Raw genomic sequence first — 19,284 nt, forward strand, 5'->3', positions numbered from 1 at the left:
TAGACTACTTTTGCTATTTTGATCCGTTTCATAATAAAAATAGACACTTCAATTTATAGTAATTTTTTCCTCTAAAATGATATAGGCCATATGCTCCACTGTCCACCAAAAATTAGTCTTATTTTCTATTTCTGTTCGTCTAACAAAATTAGTCCTATTCTAAAATAAAAATAAATAGTTATTTTTTTAATTTATTATTTACTTTTTATATTTGTCTCTCTTATTTTATTTATATATTCTCTTTTTATTTCTTTTACTCTCCTCATTTAATTTTTTTCTCTTTTATAATTTTATTATTTCGCATGATATCTGATTATTTTTGGAGGACAGAGGAGAGAGGAGATTAAAATATTTGAAAAATGACAGCATATCTCATCTGTGCCATGATGCCATCATATAGCTCTGGGCGGAGCAAAATGATTAATAATTATTAAAAAAAAGGACGCATGATTAACTGGAAAATAATTAAAATAAAAATTTCAAGGGACGCTTACAGAGTCCGAATACAAAAAATAATATTTTTATATAAATAATAAAAGGACAAAAATTTAGAAACTTAGACTAAAATATTACAATTGGGATGATCACGTGAGAATCGCCTATATAAAGGGGAGATTGCAAAGAATATCTGTGTAGCCTTCTCTTCACTTGCAATTATATCTAGATAATATATTCATATATTTTTACATTGAGATGGGATTACATGGGAAATTAGTTGCAGCAATAGAATTCAAAGCCGGTGGAGATGTATTCCACGAACTTTTAAGGCACAAACCACATCAGATTTCCACAATTAGCCCTGAATTAATAAAAGGATGTGATCTACATGAGGGTGAATATGGTCATGTTGGTTCTATCATTTGCTGGGATTATATCCTTGGTATGTATTCATGTGTCTCTTCCACATCATCATTATATATATATATATATATATATATATATATATAGAGTTGTGATCAATGTCGAACTAATTTTAAAGACCGAACTAGAGACCAAATCTGGGCCATTAGATCTAGTTTTTTTGATGAGATGTGCTGCTGCGAAAATTTTTTCTGCTTCATTACTAGCCCATTTTACTTCATTGTATAGGTTTATTACTTCATTCTGTACCTAATACCTTGAAACTACAACATGTTTTTACTTGCTTCCAGTAGGTTTTGAAATGATTCAACATATGTTTCATTCAAATTCATTGACGTGGGTTTTTGCTTGATTAACATTTAAAAATGCAATTTATTCAAGTGAGTTTATTACTTCATTCAGGAACGTTATTACTTCATTGGATAAGATTTTTACTTCATTCCAGTAGGACTTCAAATGCTTCTACACATACTTCATTCCAATAATTTATTCCATTATTCCATGTGTTTATTAAACCAATATTAGCGCCATGGCGGTGGTGATAGATATTGTAGAGAGAAAGAACGGCACGCGACGGCGAAACCACATTTACGTACTGGAATGAAGTAAAAACCTACTAGAATGAAGTAAAATATTCTGGACGAAGTTAAATCTTCGTAACATGTTAGTATGACTTATTTACCTTCGGATGAATTAAAATAGGCTCGTGATGAAGGCGAAAATAATTTATAAATTTATGTATCTTATCCATAAAAAACTAGATCTAAAAGCCCTAATTTGGTAGGGTTCGGTGGTTCGGTCTTTAAGAGTGGATTTGTGGATAATGGGACTCTCTCTCTCTCTCTATATATATATATATGGATGCGCTATAGTCCATAAGTGAAATCCTGTAAAAAATCAAAGCAAATCTCAGTCCTTGGATCCTTAGATTGGATGATTGTGATCATAATATCCGAGCTACATTATTACAGTATAAGCGTTACATTATTAGTCGAGCTACATTATTAGACTACACGATCTACATTATTAGACTAAAGCGCGTTACATTATTAGTCGAACTACATTATTAGAATCCACAATTTACATTATTAGATGACACGTGTCATTAATCTCACGGTTACATCACAGGATCCAATGACTGGGATTTGCTTTGATTTTTGACAGAATTTCACTTATGGACCTGATCACGTCCCTATATATATATATATATATGTGCATTAAGCTCCTTTTACCCCTTAAGATACTATTTCCTTCTTAATCACATCCATTAGATTATAGTATTGGACGATCAAGATTAGATTTATGAAATTAATCCCGTGTTGCATTATGAGTAACATTCTGTGCATTATAAGGTTATAATAGTAAAAGCATATAGTCTGGAACACGTTTCAAAACGGAAGTCCAGATAATTAAGCGGGATTCTGATACACCTTTCCAACTTCTTACTCTCTCTCTCCCATTCTATCAAATCGAAAAACCGCACACATACAATTCTCTCAATTTTGTCAAACCAGTTCAACCCTAGCCGCCGCCGTTGAAATTGCTTAGAACCGGCCGTGACTTCCATTGTTACAGTGAAAAGCGACGTGGGTCGACGATTCCCAGTCACAGTTGAGTTTTAAGAGCACGGTCGCCGTCGGTGAAGTATACATCTCCGATCTTCATATACGGTACGACTAGGAAGTCTCGATTTTTAGTCAATTTTCTGTGATAAATGTGAAATTGTGAGCATTAGATGATGGGTTTTCAGTATTTGGATGTTTATTGTGGGTTTGTGAGTTCAATTTGGTTTAATGTTAGGGTTCTGGGTTGTATTCGTCCTCACGATTATTGTCACTTTTGCTTTAGATGTTCCTTTTATGTTGTTCTGCGCGTGTTTTCTAACGCGGTTTCTGTTGTTGTTGTTGTTGTTGTTGTTCTGTGTGTTAGTTTGGCGATGTCGAAAAGAGGACGCCCCTACAAGAGCCAACCCACGGAGACCGAAGGTGAGAACGCTGCGCCTTTATACGAAATCGAAAGTGTCATTTTTCATTGTTTAGTACATTATTTAACGTTCGTTGTGCATTTTATGGGTATTTGTTTGCATTACACCTCTTTTACATTGCTGTGTAGTTGTTCTTACAAGTGGTTTCTGAATTATTTATATTGGTTTCATCATCTTTTGGTCTATAGTGCGGCTGCATAGAAGCTTGATAACTTTGTTGACATTTTTTGTGGATTTTGTTCCTGTTTGTTTGCATTACAAATGTATTCCATCTCTTTGTTAATGTTGGTAGTAGTGGTTTACCTTTTTGGTACATTATTAAGTTCTTTTTATGCATTATTCAATGGGATATCAACATTATTGTTATTGATTGCAAATTTATAACAATTTAGGTTCAGAGTAGGTGGCTTGCAGTTTAGATTTCTACGTTATTTAACTTTTTGGGTGCATTTTGTTCGGGTTCTTATGCATTACAACTATAGGGTGGACTAGAGATAAGTTTTAAACATTATGAACGCATGTTGGTGCATTTTGTTCCTGTCTTTTTGCATTATAACTGTGTTTCATCTCTGATTAATGTTTCTAGAGGTGGTTTGCCTTTTTTTCACATTATTCAGGTGCATTATCTGCATTATTTGTGTTTGTGTTAGTTATGTAAATGAGGCTGTGTAGTTGTAGTGCTTATATGGTTGGAAGACTACATAGCTGCTAACAGAATGGCTTATATGTTTTTTTGCATTACAAATATATTTCATATCTGAGTAATTGTTGCCAGAAATTGTACACGTTTTTTTTACAGTATTAAGTACATTATCCAGTTATTTTTATGCATTAATGGTAATTGTGTACTTATTCCTTTTTGCAGCTTCCAAACATCCAAGATTGGATATAGATCAGGCTATGGATGATGTACTCCCTTTATCAGTAGCACAAAAGTTTAGAGATAGACTTAAGGAACAGCAGAGGGCAGAGGCTAGTACCTCAACTGAAGAAGGGGATAAGAGGAAGGCATGAGGGAAAAAGGTTGACCATTTATACACCAGGAGAACCACAAAATTTGTAAATTGTTTGAAAGGTCTTACCCCACTGCAAAAGGAAGCAGTGGAAGAACTTGGATTCGGGGCCATGCTACACTACAACGTCAGCGAGATCCCCGGGTACATCGCCTACTGGGTTCTCAACTCATTGAATCTTGCACACTGCCAGATACCTTTGTGTGGGGGAGGAGGGTTGACGATCGATGAGGACGATGTCCATCTGACCCTAGGTTTTCCGAAAGGGCCAAGACCAATCTCTAGGCCAGTTGATAAACAAACCAAATTCCAGTTCAACGACTACGTTGCAGAACGTTGTGGAAAGAGTCGGTACAAAATGACAGCGGGTGATGTTGCGAAACTGATTAAGCTGGAGGTGAACGGTGGTCCTGATTTCAGACGGATGTTCATGTTCATGCTAGAAAATGCAGTAATTGAGACCCCGACGACGTTGATGAGATTAGGAATCTCAACTGGTGCGGCTACGTCTTATCAGTATTGGAGGCCACCTTTCCTACATGGAAGAAAGGTGAAACTCTATATTTCACCGGGCCTATGCACTTTTTATTGGTAAGTGAAATCCTTTCTGCATTAAAAGTTAAGTTACATGCGTTAATAGCAGATAACAACGTGCATTATTGAATGTGTTCATACATAATCATATTTAATATTCTATTACAATTATGCATTACTGTCCCTCATTTCTTGCATTTTAAAATAAATTATTCGTGCATGAAGCATACAAAATATTTGATTATTGACCTTTTGCAACTCTGTGTTTATCAGTTGGCGTATGTGGACCGCGCGGTTCACATCCGGAGGCGAGTCAGCCGGGCCTGGCCAACAATAAAAGGCTGGACGATGGAAAACTTAAAACAAAGAGAGGAGGCTGAGCGCGACCAATTCGGTACTGGAAGATTGGAGGAACGAATAGATAAAGAGAAGTATTTGGTGGAAGAGGAAGCAAGGAGATTGGAAGATGTGAACAGAGGAGGCGGTGCAGGACCCAGCAGGAATAGAGCAAAGCTTGTAAGAGATAGGTTTATCAAGTCAAGCACTCTCTTGGGGTACGCGATTTCGACATGGGTAGATGATTTCAAGATGATTCCCATTGAAATGATGGAGGATGACTGGTACGATTAGGCAGTCAAATTGGGAAGAAGTTGTTGAGTTTGGAGGAGGAACGTATGGTTGAGCCAGAAGAGATTGTTACACGTTTGACTCAAGCGAGGGAGGATGAGGAGGAATACAGTCAAGAGTGGATTGATGAGATGGAAAAGATGATGGCGGCATACGACAAAAAGAAGATGATTGCAAGAGGCTTCGATAGGCCATCTTTTGTGCTGGACGGATTTGAATGTCCTGACCCGTTTGCTACACAGAAAACCCAGACAACAGACGGGGCTGGTGGTTCAGGGACAACAACCAATGATAATACAGCAAAAGATCAGCCGGTGGGCGCTCTTGTCCAGCCTGAGGACATGCCCTTGCAAATGGAAATTATAAGTGACATCCCTGATAACAGAGCAGTCAATGATGGTGGTGGCCGGCCTGAGAAACCTTCCAGCTTAGCAGCGACTGAGGTATGTACTAAGAAACTAAATGTTTAAGTGTTATTAATTAGTAACAATATTACACATTTTTTATATGTGTTGCATTGTTTGCAGGTGCGTAGAAGCAGTGTCGAAGATGATGGGAAGGATAGGGAGGATGCAGCGGCCAAGAGTAAAGCCGGGAAAGATAAAGACAAATCAAAGAGTGCAGCCGTAGAGGACACCGTCAAGGTAAATATATGCCCCAAGCATTACTTGCATTGGGTAATGAAAATCTTTCATTATATGCCCCAAGCTGTACATTATATGTATATATTACTGCATTAATCAGTTCATTTTGTTTAACTATTTTTTAAAATAACCCAGACAACCAAAGGGAGACGCATTGAGGTTCCGCCAGCCAAGAGAAAACAGCCAGCTAGGGAGGGAACTTCGAAGGCAGCAAAGGGCAAACAGATGGACATTCGGCAAGAGGTTGAATATCTAAATGGAGACACAATTTTATGCATTATTACGTTGATGTCATGCATTGTTGAATTGTAATATTTTTTTCTTGTTTACAGGTACAGACTGCTGCACTCCTTAAGGGCGTACAAATTGGTGTTGCGTGAACAAATGAGCCATTACAACCTGTAGTTCCTAAACATGGTGGTCGAAAGGTTGGTGATCAAGAAAAAGCGAGAGGGAAACACATCGCACAGGAGTCGGATGCGGATGAGGTATCGAATAGCGTAGTTAATTCAAAGACTAAAGTAATAGATCCACTAATTGCTTTATATGTGTCTTTATTTTTTTCAAGAAGGGAACAGGACGAATGAAGAAGCCTAGTCTGGCTGCCCGGTCTCCATTCAACGAGAGAGCGGTTAGACTGACGGCAAAGCCACACACAGTGGACAAGCAAATCTACTACTTTAGATATTCTCATTTTTGGGACATGTCAATTTGGTTTAACTGGCTAAACATGTACAGGGATTCAGTTGTCTACCACGACAACTTTAAGAGTACTGTGCAGATCGAGATGCAGTCATTAGTGTCATTCAAGCCAGTGAGCCCCGATGTTATCGACACATGGAGCTCTTACCTGAATACAATGGAAAGGAACAAGGCACCGGAGACAGTTTCCAGGCTTTTCTTCTCAACAAGACCATGCGTGAGTGTACACCGTTCTCTCCATGTTTCTGTCAAGTTTGATACGGCTAACCCAAACAAACTACAGATTCAGTCAATGGTGGACGCACAACCCGAATGGACCGAAGAATTCCAGTTTGATACGTTCTGGACCAGGGTGTTGGAGGAAACAATTGGATCGGGCAGCTATCAGTGGGACAAGTATGAAATGGTGAGTTATAGTGAAATAATGTAGTTGTTTCTTAGATGTAATGGAGATAATAATGTGTTGCAATGGTCCTTCCGTTGTGCAGTTCTTCTTCCCAGTTTGGAGAGCATCCCATCAGTATGTGGTCTGTTTTGATCTTCGAGATTCCAATATGAACTTCATTGATCACACCTTGGCGGAGACACACGGGACCTTTGGAGAAAAATATGGGGAGACACCCTCTCTTCTGGTAATATAGATTACAGCACATAATTTCTAAATTATACAACACAATTTCTGCATTACACATCTAAAATTGCACATTATATTCCAGTGTCTCATTCTCCATTTCTGAATTATACAACACAATTTCTGCATTACACATCACAAATTGCACATTATATTCTAGTGTTAATTTGTTATTTTTTTTTGCCGTGTAGAAAAAATTCTTTGCAGCAGCCCTTACGAAGTCCAAGGTTTCAAAAATGGCGGCACATGTCAGATGTAGTGCGCATGTCGTGACAATGCCGTGGAGGAACAACAGTGCCACCGTGGACACAGGGGTGTATGTGATGAGGCATATGGAGACGTACTTCGGAGAGAGGGAGAAGGATAGGGACTGTGGTCTAACTGGCAAAGGAACGAAGAGCCTGGAATTGTTGCGAATGAAGTTTGCAACTGCTCTGCTAACTTCTCCACACAACTCGAAGACTGGGACCAACCAAACACAAGCCACGAAGCATTGGATGGATAAGCCGACTAAATTCAGCTTTGAAAGGTGGGTCGAGAATTATGGGATCGAGTGAACTAGATGGGTTTTGATTTGGATATGAACTATATGTTTTTTTATGATGGAAGGGTGAACATTGAAGTTGAGGGTCTGAATGCTTTGGATATGGTGGAATGTTTTGGATATGTTGGTACTAAATGTTTTGGATACCCCTGAACTAGGTGATTTAGAATGTTTTGGAAATGTTGGTACTATATGCTTGCTGCACAAAACTGGTAATGGCTTCTTATAACTTAATAATTACAAATTATTGCCTAATAATGTACAATATCCAGGGAATAATGTATTAGAAAACTACAATGCATATAAGTAAACAAATAATGTAAATAACTCGATTTATAATGCACTTTTCCGTGATTTTTGTGAAGTTACATACCAATGCATATAACACAATAATGTACCACTTATGCATGGATAATGTTTGTAAATATCCATATAATGCACGGTGATTGATGCACTTTTTATTTGCACTATAAATACCTGCAAGTATACAGAGTAGGTATAGTATAGCAAAAGGTTAGTACCGGGTATCGAACACAGGGAAGATGTACACAAAGTGTCTATCTTCTACTAGAACTCAATTACTATCTGGAGAAACAAGAATTTTTGGAAACTTTTGAAAACAGTAAATATTAAAAACTGTAAACAACTAAATGCAAGCAAATCACGGAGAGAAAAGTATAGAGATAAGGGGAATTCCAGGGATGTGCTTTCACTTTTATGGTTATACAAATTCCAAACTACAATACCCTAGCACAGTTAATACTTTGAAAGGACGAGTCACCTAGCTTATGCTCATGCGATACAAACGTTGATTACTAACATTAGGGTTGTCAATCCTAACACGTAACTCCAAAAAGCTCCTAAGACCCTTGAAAAGTCCTCACTCTCAATTAACAGTGCCGTTTTAAAGGAAGCTAACTGTAGTGTCTACTAAGTGGATCTAACTCGCTAGAACTCTGTCACAGTTATGAAGCAAGTTGTATTGAATCATACATAATTGTGTCACTCAATTATGAAGCATCATGATTAACTTAGGGAAGAAACAAAGTAAAAACAAAACGGATATTAAATAGAAAACGGAATTGTATAACCAAAGTTGCTACTAACACATCCCTAGAATCCTATGAGTTTAGTTACACATGACTGAATAAACTAAAAACATAGATTGAAGGGAAAACAATTTGAACAGAAAACTAAAGCAAATAAAACCCGTAGGTTGAATCCTTGTCGTTCTTGATGTTCTTGAAATCCTTCTCCAACTCCTTGCACAATTGAAGTACTCTAGCTTTTGATCTCTATGAATGTTGCAAGTAGTCACTCTCTTTCTCTATGAATGTGTTCTTGTTGTGTGAAAACTCTCTTTTTGATGAAGCTTGAGGTCCTATTTATAGGGGAAGATTATTCTTCATCATAGAAGGAAAAGATCTTCAAAATTTGGTAAATCTTGGAGCAAATCTAGGGCTGGTCAGATTCGCCGCCTTTCTCCGGCGGGCCGCCGCACCTTGGCCGGCGGTCGCCGCGTTGGAGTCCAGAGACTCTGACCCTTCGGTGGCGGACCGCCACATGTCCTCCGGCGGACGCAGGGCGAGACTCTTTTCCTAGCGTAAATTTCCGAGGCGGGCCGCCACATAGCTCTGACCGCCGGGCGCCGGCGGTCGCCGTACAACTTCACGGCGGTCGCTGGTCGCCGTCTGACTCCAGATTTCCAGACTATGCGTTTTTACTCCCCTTTTCGGCTCAAATATGCACATTTCTCACAAAACACGTCAAAATACCAAAATGTATAGAATATGCAAATAATGGACATGTAGAGTGATTTTGATAACAAAAACGGACCAAATAATGGCCTTAAAACAGGCAAAATCCGGGCGTATCAGTGATTCACATTATGGAAAATACTATGACTCCAAAACACCCGGCTCCTGTAATAAATCAGAATACGTTGCACGTAGTAAATTCAAATAATGTAAAAAATAGATAACAATAATGCACAAAAAAACTTTAATAATGAACAATCATTTAAAAATCCTTGTTCAAGGTGGGAAGAAATAGACTTAAACACTGCGCATAAAACGCAAAACAAAGAAAAATAATGCTGTTTGAATGATAATAAATCAACATTTCCTCTTTCCCTTACGCAGCTCATTCTCCATTTCAAGCTCTTTAAGCATTGGACAATTTCTAGAGTCATGATGGCACAACTCATCGCACGCCTTACACCGTCTAAGGGGCCTAGTAGCATCCTTGATAGCCTTTTCTCTCTTGGAAATCAAACGACTAGTGGAGCTGCTCGCGTGCCCCTTCGTCTTTACCACATCCGGAGGGTGGACCTCGACGACTTCCGGCCTTTCCATTCCATAAAACTATTCAATCATGCGCCTCTTCTCAGAAACGGATGTTAAAGGAGTTCCAGCTTGAAGTGAATTGCCCAGTTCCTCTAGTCCACCTACGAATGCACGAAGCACATCAATGTCCGTCTCAAAGCGACGAAGAAAACCATAGAACAGTGAGATCCCTTGCTTTGAAACGTTTTGCCTTTCATCAACAAAGGACTGTGTAGGTAAAGTCTCATCAACATGTCCATGGACAGCCTTAGCTAGTGGGGTCTTCAGCCATCTACTTGCACAGTAGTCATCCAGAATCTTTTTCACTTCATTGTTCCTACAGAAAAAGAATATATGACTGCACAGATATCCTTGCCTAACGAAAAGTTTGCAATCGCATGAGTATGACTCGTCACTCTTATCATGTCTCACAAAGTACGAATTGCGAAGGCTGTCTCCGAGTTTGTAGGTGTCCACCCTGTCTGCAGACGAGAAATCCAAAACGCGGCATCTGTCATTTCCCTCAACAATCTCCTCTTGTATTTTCTTGAACATACTATCTGTGTACAGAGTAGAAGCATGTTTCTCGAAAGGAAGAGCAGTGGCCAATATAGGTAGGGCAGTCGCGTCTTGGTAGTCCAGCTTTGTTCTACTATTCCGCTGGAAATCCACAGCTTGGTTGAAATTCAAGTAGAATTCGGCAATGTTGTTGCGTGGCTTCAGAAATTTTTTATAGAAGCTGTTCTCTGACTCAGAAATAGAGGTGGTCCTAATCATCGAGCCCATCGGGAAATCTCTGAAGTATGCAGGTATCCATAATTGCCTGTAGTCGTACAATGTCTTCAACCAACCATGGTCTTCCAGGTCGTAACGTTCAAGTACTCCATTCCACTCTTCTTCGAACTCGTTGGGTTCTAGCAGATCCGACCAGACGCATGCATTGAACTCTTTCTTGATATCTTCATCCTGCAACAACCGACCAGGAACTTTATTGGCCAACTTATGCATGATATGCCACATACACCATCTGTGGCGAGTCCCAACAAGAATCTCTTCAATAGCCGATCTCATCCCCAAATCTTGATCTGTAACAATCATCTTCGGAGCAACACCCATACATTGGACAAAATGTCTAAACAGCCATGCAAAAGCGCCTGTCTTCTCGTTGCTTACCAAACCAGCAGCGAAAGTTACTGGTCGTCCATGATTGTCCTTTCCCGTGAATGCCGCGAAGATCATACAATACCTGTGTAACATAAGCCAGCATAATTCAAGCAAAAAACATGTATAATGCATAAATAGTATATTTAAATGCATTCAATAATGTACATATTAAACTGTTATAATGCACGATAGGTATACCTATTAGTGTTGTAGGTGGTGTCAAAAGCCACAATATCACCGAACATGTGGTAATTCCTCTTCATCAAACCATCACACCAAAATAGAGCAACCAGCTGGTTGCTAGCATTAACCTCGTACTCATATGTGAATGCCTCGGACATCTCCTTCTTCCTAGCCATATCATCCAAAACCATTTGTACGTCAATACCATGAACGTATGCTTTGATGTCTCGTGAAGCATTCCTTATATCCCCAACATTGCAGCCAACGAGCTGAAAACCACTGAGAATTTCCTTCAGCACGTTAAACGTGAGCGTGGGGCCTATGTTAGCCTTTGAACAATCAAGGATAAATTGATGATGTACGTCGTCCAACTTTCGATTGATTGACATAAACTACTAATGCTCTGTCCCAACCATGTAATGGCTATGAACTTCGTTAAACTCCTTGATAGTATAACCTGAAAATCCTCCATCGGGAAGAACTTGAATGAGATACTGGCTTTACAACCACAACGCTTTGATAAACGTCGACGTTTAATCGAAAAACCAGACCGTGCATTTGCTTGGTCATCCTCGCTCGACTTCTTGCTGCCTTCCCCATTGCAAACCATGTTATACCAAGTAATTATACAATCAATTTTCCTCATTTGTGATTTGCGAGTATCAAAACCCACAGCACAGGCATACACATCGTAGAACGCAAAACAAAAATCTAGAGATTTGAACTTCTGCCCAACCACAGGCTTCAAATCTTTCGAGCAGTCAGGTACAACAACCACTGCACACAATCAAAAAAAAAATCTCAGCTAATAAACAATAAAACGTGCATTATCTATCTAATAATTTACATTATACAGTAATGAATCTACATTATTTGTATCTAATAGCACAACACCTAGTGTAATTAACGAGTCTCCACCATAAACAATACAAAATAAAACGTGCATTATCTATATAATCATTTACATTATACTGTATTAAATCTACATTATTTGTATCTAATAACACAACACCCTATATTACTTAACGTGTGTAAACCAAAAGCAAGACCAAATAAAACTTGGAACATTTATTCGAATCTGTACATTATCTACTAATGAATGAACATTAAGATTAACAAATAATACAACATCCCAGCCGCCGTTTTTAAACCCTAGCCCATGCAAACTCAATTCTAAACCCTAGTAGACCCCTACAACAAATTTATGGAACGTCAGTTTCTAAACCCTAGCCCATGCAAACTCAGTTATGGAACGTCAATTTTGGAAGTAATGAAACGTGGATACAATAAACTATGAGTTTTCGAACAAATTTACCTTCGTCCATGTTTGAATCATAAGCTTCGTCCATTGTTGAAGAACCACTTTCTTCCCTTGTTTGGCACGAACGACGGCTTTGTTAAAGCCGGAATTTAAAACCGAAATTTTAACGACCAAATAACGAAGAAAGTTGAAAGAGAAGAAAGATGGAAGAAGGACGATAGAAGAGAAAGAATTCTGGGAGACTATGAAAAAACCGCTGCAAGATCTTTTGAGGGAAAAAATCATGGACTTACAATAACCAACGATTTTGTCATTCCCTTAAAAGCCCTTCACCGATTTTTTAATGAATAAAATTAATTCAATCAGGCCCTAATCTCGTCCATTAGATCTTGATAATGAATGGTGGAGATTAAGAAGGAAAAAGCATCAAATATAGGAAAAGTATATATATATATATATATATATATATATATATATATATATATATATATATATATATATATATAGGGTCCTCATCTACCAAAATCAGTCCATAAGTATAGAAATATAGACCATATCTAGACCGTGAGATCTGGAGATTAATGGATAAGATCTGGAGTGACTCCTCGTTTTGTATGGGTCATAATAAGACCGATTCGTGTCATGTTAGGGGTAATTTAGGAATAAAAAATATTAGTAACCATCGTTCCATTTTTTAGGCGCTGATTAATTGGGATTTGGGAGTAATTACTGCACATGCCATTCTATTCCACTCTCTTTCAACAAAAACTCTCCAATTTCCCTCAAATCTTCTTCTTCTACCACCAAATCAACAAAAAATCTTTCAACAAAAAATCGTCTCGGCCCCTCAAAATCGTCGTCTCCTCCACAGATTCGTCGTCTCCTCCAAATCAAAGTGTATCCGCCTCAAAATCGTCGTCTCCTCCACAAAATCGTTGTGTCCTCCACAAAATCGACTCCTCCACGACTTTTGAATCGGCGAAGACGGTGAACCAAAAGCCTACTTCAAAAATGGTGGACACTCGAGCATCTGGATTCGCTAGTCATGACGGAAAAGGTTAGTAAGATTTTGTTCAACGCTTGGCTTAAATTTGACTAAATCAGGAAAAAATTTCACTCTAGTTGGTTGTTCGGCACGTAGTGTATCAGAGAAAAAACGTGAAGAAGAAGATTCCGCGGATCCCAAAAGCACCGAAAGGTATGTCGATTTCATTTTCTAGGATTTGGATGCATGTAGCTTTGTATCGATTTTGGAACTTTGGTATTTAATTGTGGTTTTTTTTTCCATAAGAAAAAGTCCAAACCTCTTCAATGGCCCAAGTATTCGTTTAGTATGACCTAAAAAGCGTAGTTGATTATTTTGGTTATTATTAGTGTATTCATCGGTCGTATGACCCAGCGCCAGCTTATTATGCCCTAATTTAACCAAATGTTTCCATGACTGAAATCCTCATTTAGTATGATCCAAAAGTATAACTAATGTTTTTGGTTATTGGTAGCGTATACTTTGGTCGTATAACCCAGTTGCAGCTTATTATGTCCCAATTTAACCATATGTTTCCATGACTCAAATATATGATTAGTATGACCCAATAGCATAGTTGATGTTTTTGGTTATTGTTAATGTATTCTTTGGTCGTACTAATATTTGCAACCCATGACTAGCTTATCTGATATATTTCATATAATTGCTCTTTTAGTATGATGTTTGCTACTATTTTCCAAAGTATTCGGTTCGACAAACATAGTGAATCGCAGGGTGGTCTCGCAAGAAGAATCGGCGTGAAACAAGAAAACAGAACTAACATAAATGAGTTACAAAATTGTGTTGGTACACCACATACTGGAGTAAACAAGGTATATCTTGTGTAATAATTCTTTACTTTTATTGATTAATGATCTAAATAGGGTTCTATCATGGTTTTATCATACAGTATGTAGAAATTATTATTGCAGATCTATGACATACGAAAACATTAGTTAATATTACTAAATTTTTAGTTTGTTTCGGAGATTAGTATCTTCACGGCTATAGGAAGGAATCAAATCTCAATTCACCTACGGTTGTATTCCAGAGACATTGGTATGGATGACACATTAGTCCTCACAGTACTACTTAATTGTTGTTGATACTAACATATTGCATGTTTTGCAGAGGACGTTTTTTTGTAAGTATTTAACAATGATTGGTTGTCACAGTAAATGCAAATCAGTGATCAACGTACCTATTCAGAGGTTGAAGATGGGTTGGAGAACGACAGACAATGTTGACGACAGGTGGGTTTATTTGCTTAGACACCTTGAGGTCTACATGGGTGAAAGAGAGGGTCAATGGAATTGTGGACTATCGACTAAAAACAAAGGTGTGCTTCAGTATTTAAGAGCTAAATACAACCGTGTGTTTATGGTGGCAGGAAATAATCATAGCGCGTTACTGAATAAAGAGGCGGCATCTAAACATTACGCAAAGGAGAACAAGAAAAAAATGATCAACGTAGAAAATATGATAGCTAAATACGGATCTCGCCAAATGGTTATGTCGTAACTAAAATTAGTGAAACTTTTTGTTCATTTCTTTAGAGCTTGTAATTCTCTTGTTTTTGAATCATGTTTATACGACGGCTGGATATCATTGGTACTATATACTATTTCATATGTAAGATGCGATAAACATTACTCGATACATTGGGTCATAATAAATGAATATTTGTGTCATATAATTGTTAGGTTAATTTGTGTCATAATATACCAACATTCGAGGCATTACGTAAAACTACTTAGTACAAGAATGTCTTATACAATTTGATTAAAATGTTCGCATGAAACAAACTGATTAGTAGTACGACCGAAGAATATTCTCGTGTTATGAACATATTAAAAAAACCAAATACGCGACTGGTATCATGTTTTAAACATATTAAAAAAGCTAGCACGACAGAAGAATGCAAAAACAATAACTAAAAACAACAGTTATGCTTTTGGGTCATGCTAAACGATGTTTTGAGTCATGAAAATATGTGGGTATATTGGGTCAAAATAATCCAATATTCGAGTCATGACATAAAACCATTGTTTTGTATGCCAAAAACTTAATCTATTCTTTCGGGTCATATCCGCCCATCAATTCAGTCAACAGCTTGAAAGTAAGAGAATGACCAATATTAGCACCAGCACAATCTGTAATAAATTTTTGATGAACTGGATCAAGTTGACGATTTAATCTCATGAACTTCTGGTGTTGTATCAAAACCATTGGGTGATTGTGTTCTTCGCTCAAATCTTGAATGACATAACCATGGTCCGAATCGAATTTGAATGCAACCCGAGCATTACATCCACATTTTTTGATTTACATCGTCGTTTAGGTTGTTCATCGCTAAATTTCTGTTCACCTTCTCTGTTACACAACATGTAAAACCATATGGTGAGATCATTAGCCTTGTTTGAACCATTCTTCCTTGTGTCAAAACCAACACGACAACCATAATTCTCGTACAATTCAGTGGCGTTGTCCAATATGGGGAAGATACGACCAACAAATGATTTAAGCTCTATAGGGCATTCAGGTGTATTTAAATCTGTATTAATTCATAATCAGAACACACCTAAAAACTAACGATGAAGTAAAGGCAAGTTTCCATCTACTGGATTTAGAACGATAATAGGTCATAATAAAGAAAATCGTGGCATACAACGCGTACAACTATCTTCTACGAAAATGGGTCATACTAAACCCAAATCGAAGCATAGCGGAAAAATTGATCAAATAATATAGGTGGAAAGATTCATAAAACAGAAGACAATGGCAGAAACAGATACAAATATATGAATCAGAGCATAATAAACAAATAAAAAAAAACATAACCAAACCTTGTATTCTAAAGAACATCATCGGAGTATGATTGATTATCTACGTGCGAAGTAGAATGTGTGTCGGATTAGATTACATTTTTGGAGTTGGGAGCTGCCAATGACGATGATATAGAATTGGCAATGGAACAGATTAATTTGGAACACGATTGGAGTTGGAATATGCAACGACGATAATATAGAATTGAGAATGGAATAGATTAATCTGGAATACGACAACGACGAATAATAAATCACAAATAATAAATCTTCATGGAAAAAAGTATAATGGAAATTTGATGGTACATCGGCTGAAGAAGATAAAGATACGAAGGAGATGAAGTTGATGAATGTTAACTCATAATTCACGCATATGATTTGTTAGTAGAAAGAGAAATGACAGGATTATAGGAGTTGCCATAACAATCGAGATGTAGCTAATGACTTTAGTGACCTTATTGGATTTTTAGTGAATAAAATAATATGATTTAGGGAATTAATTGAGCCATTAGATTTTTAAATCTCAAGATGATCTCGCCAAATCCTAAGGATGAAATTTGGCCTGTATTTCTTTGTTTAAAGCCACTCTTAAAGACCGAACCACCGAACCCTACCAAATTAGGGCTTTTAGATCTAGTTTTTTATGGATAAGATACAGAAATTTATAAATTATTTTCGCCTTCATCACGAGCCTATTTTAATTCATCCGAAGGTAAATAAGTCATACTAACATGTTACGAAGATTTAACTTCGTTCCAGAATATATTACTTCATTCTTGTAGGTTTTTACTTCATTCCAGTAGGTTTTTACTTTATTCCAGTACGTAAATGTGGTTTCGCCGTCGCGTGCCATTCTTTCTCTCTACAATATCTATCACCACCGCCATAGCGCTAATATTGTTTTAATAAACACATGGAATAATGTAATAAATTATTGGAATGAAGTATGCGTAGAAGCATTTGAAGTCCTACTGGAATGAAGTAAAAATCTTATCCAATGAAGTAATAACGTTCCTGAATGAAATAATAAACTCACTTGAATAAATTGCATTTTTAAATGTCAATCAAGCAAAAACCCACGGCAATGAATTTGAATGAAACATATGTTGAATCATTTCAAAACCTACTGGAAGCAAGTAAAAACATATTGTAGGTATTAGGTACAGAATGAAGTAATAAACCTATACAATGAAGTAAAATGGGCTAGTAATGAAGCAGAAAATTTTTTCACAGCAGCACATCTCATCAAAAAACTAGATCTAATGGCCCAAATTTGGTCTCTAGTTCGGTCTTTAAAATTGGTTCGACATTGATCACAACTCTCTCTCTCTCTCTCTATATATATATATATATATATATATATATTTTGATTATAAAGTGCATACTAAATTTCAGATAAATTGACCTAATTTTGTTAGCATTTTTAGTCCCATGTCAACTTATGAGTAAAGATATAATTATTTAACATTAATGAATCCTAATACTGATAAAAATAAAAATGTTGTGTACAATATGCAGATGGAAAAGTGAAGAAAGCAAAAGAAGTGATCCAGTTAATTGATGAAGAGAAAAAATTGATCCAATTTAAGGTGATTGAAGGAGACTTATTGGAGCTTTACAAAGATTTCGTTTTTACAAGTCACATAGAGACAAATGATGGCATTGATATGGTGACAAGCACCTTCGAATACGAGATGCTTAATGAGGATGTGGAGCATCCCTTTTCAACTCTCTCAATGGTCGTTGATGTCATCAAAGCTATTGAGACTCACCACCTTGCTCAGCCTTGAATCTACTCTGTCATATTTTAATTTATGATGGTTTGCTTGTGCATCGTTGAACTCAATAAGAGTGTTTCTATCCAGTGTGCCTGATTGTGTGTGAGACAAACACACTTTGTTATGTATGTTTATTTGTGGCACTTGTTTTTCCATTCAAAATTGAGTGGAGTTTGTTTGTGAACGTATATTTTATTGGGACTATAGGGATATTCCTTATATTTACAGTAATCGGTGAAGACATTTTCTATATAAGTAGGGAGGAGTACGGTCCAATTTTTAAAAATATTAGCAGAAAAAATGTTATCTGTATAGCTTTAACAATATTAAATAGATTATTAAAATATGTGATTTTTTTTATTGAGGTTTGAGGTAACGTTGCAAAAACTATGAATTTGAAATTAGTATTTTAGAATGTAAAAAATTAAAATTAGAAATAAAATGTGTAAGTACAATTAGTAGTGGTATCTTATTTATCAAAGATTAATTTATCGATTATTATTGTGATGTAAGCTAAGAAAAATAATATTACTATTTTATAAAGACAGCAAAGAAAAATTAAATATATAATATTAAGTAGATGGGTTAAGAACAAAGTATAATTTATTTTATTAATGATGATTACTGTTTTACTAATGATTATTACTATTTTATGATTATTTTACTTACTTTAATGATTCATTCTATTTTATAGATCGATATTCAAAATTTATTCTGATGTTTCTCAACTTATTATCATTATAAGTTGCTACTATTTCTTGATTCATTCTAATAAAATAGATTGATTAAAAATTTATTCTTGATGTTTGTCAACTTACTATCGGTTACTATTTCTGGATTCTCGGGCATTACATTTCTGAGAGCATCTCTAAGGAAAAAAGGTAAATTGAGAAGGTATATTTCTCATGTACATTCTCAAAAAGGTAATTATACCTTCTTAAGAAATAATGAACTGTAAGAGCATTGGCAATGATGGCCGATCGCAAGGGCCAAGCGACCGATCACCCAATCGGCTCTCAAAGGTCCCCATTGTGGAGAGGGGGACGACTCTTTAGGAGCGTTAGAGTTGGACATACCCTCGTGTAGATACCAAATCAACGATCTAATTCTTAGCAATATCCTCGGTGGTTTGAACCGCCTGATAGCTAACAGTCTGGACGCATTCCAGAGCTGCTCTTTCTTTGG

At 36.8% G+C, this 19,284-nt stretch overlaps 2 protein-coding genes across 2 annotated transcripts; one reads left to right on the top strand and one right to left on the bottom strand.

Moving 5' to 3' along the window:
- The first annotated feature begins 6,522 nt into the window (after positions 1–6,522).
- LOC148932342 (uncharacterized) lies at positions 6,523–7,553 on the top strand. Its single transcript, XM_089065070.1, has 4 exons — positions 6,523–6,582; positions 6,649–6,771; positions 6,854–6,997; positions 7,188–7,553. The coding sequence occupies exons 1-4, from the start codon at positions 6,523–6,525 to the stop codon at positions 7,551–7,553; spliced, it is 693 nt and encodes a 230-aa protein (XP_088921196.1).
- Positions 7,554–9,903: 2,350 nt separating this feature from the next.
- LOC148932343 (protein FAR1-RELATED SEQUENCE 5-like) lies at positions 9,904–12,560 on the bottom strand. The gene is made up of 4 exons (XM_089065072.1): positions 12,527–12,560; positions 11,669–11,988; positions 11,227–11,540; positions 9,904–11,110 (listed from the first exon to the last, which is right to left on the bottom strand). Exons 1-4 carry the CDS (start codon positions 12,558–12,560, stop codon positions 9,904–9,906), a joined length of 1,875 nt encoding a protein of 624 aa, XP_088921198.1.
- Positions 12,561–19,284: the final 6,724 nt, after the last annotated feature.

The sequence above is a fragment of the Salvia hispanica genome, chromosome 2 (assembly GCF_029641045.1).
Source record: "Salvia hispanica isolate PSC_SH4W2 chromosome 2, Shi_PSC_v1, whole genome shotgun sequence".
Taxonomy (NCBI): domain Eukaryota; kingdom Viridiplantae; phylum Streptophyta; class Magnoliopsida; order Lamiales; family Lamiaceae; genus Salvia; species Salvia hispanica.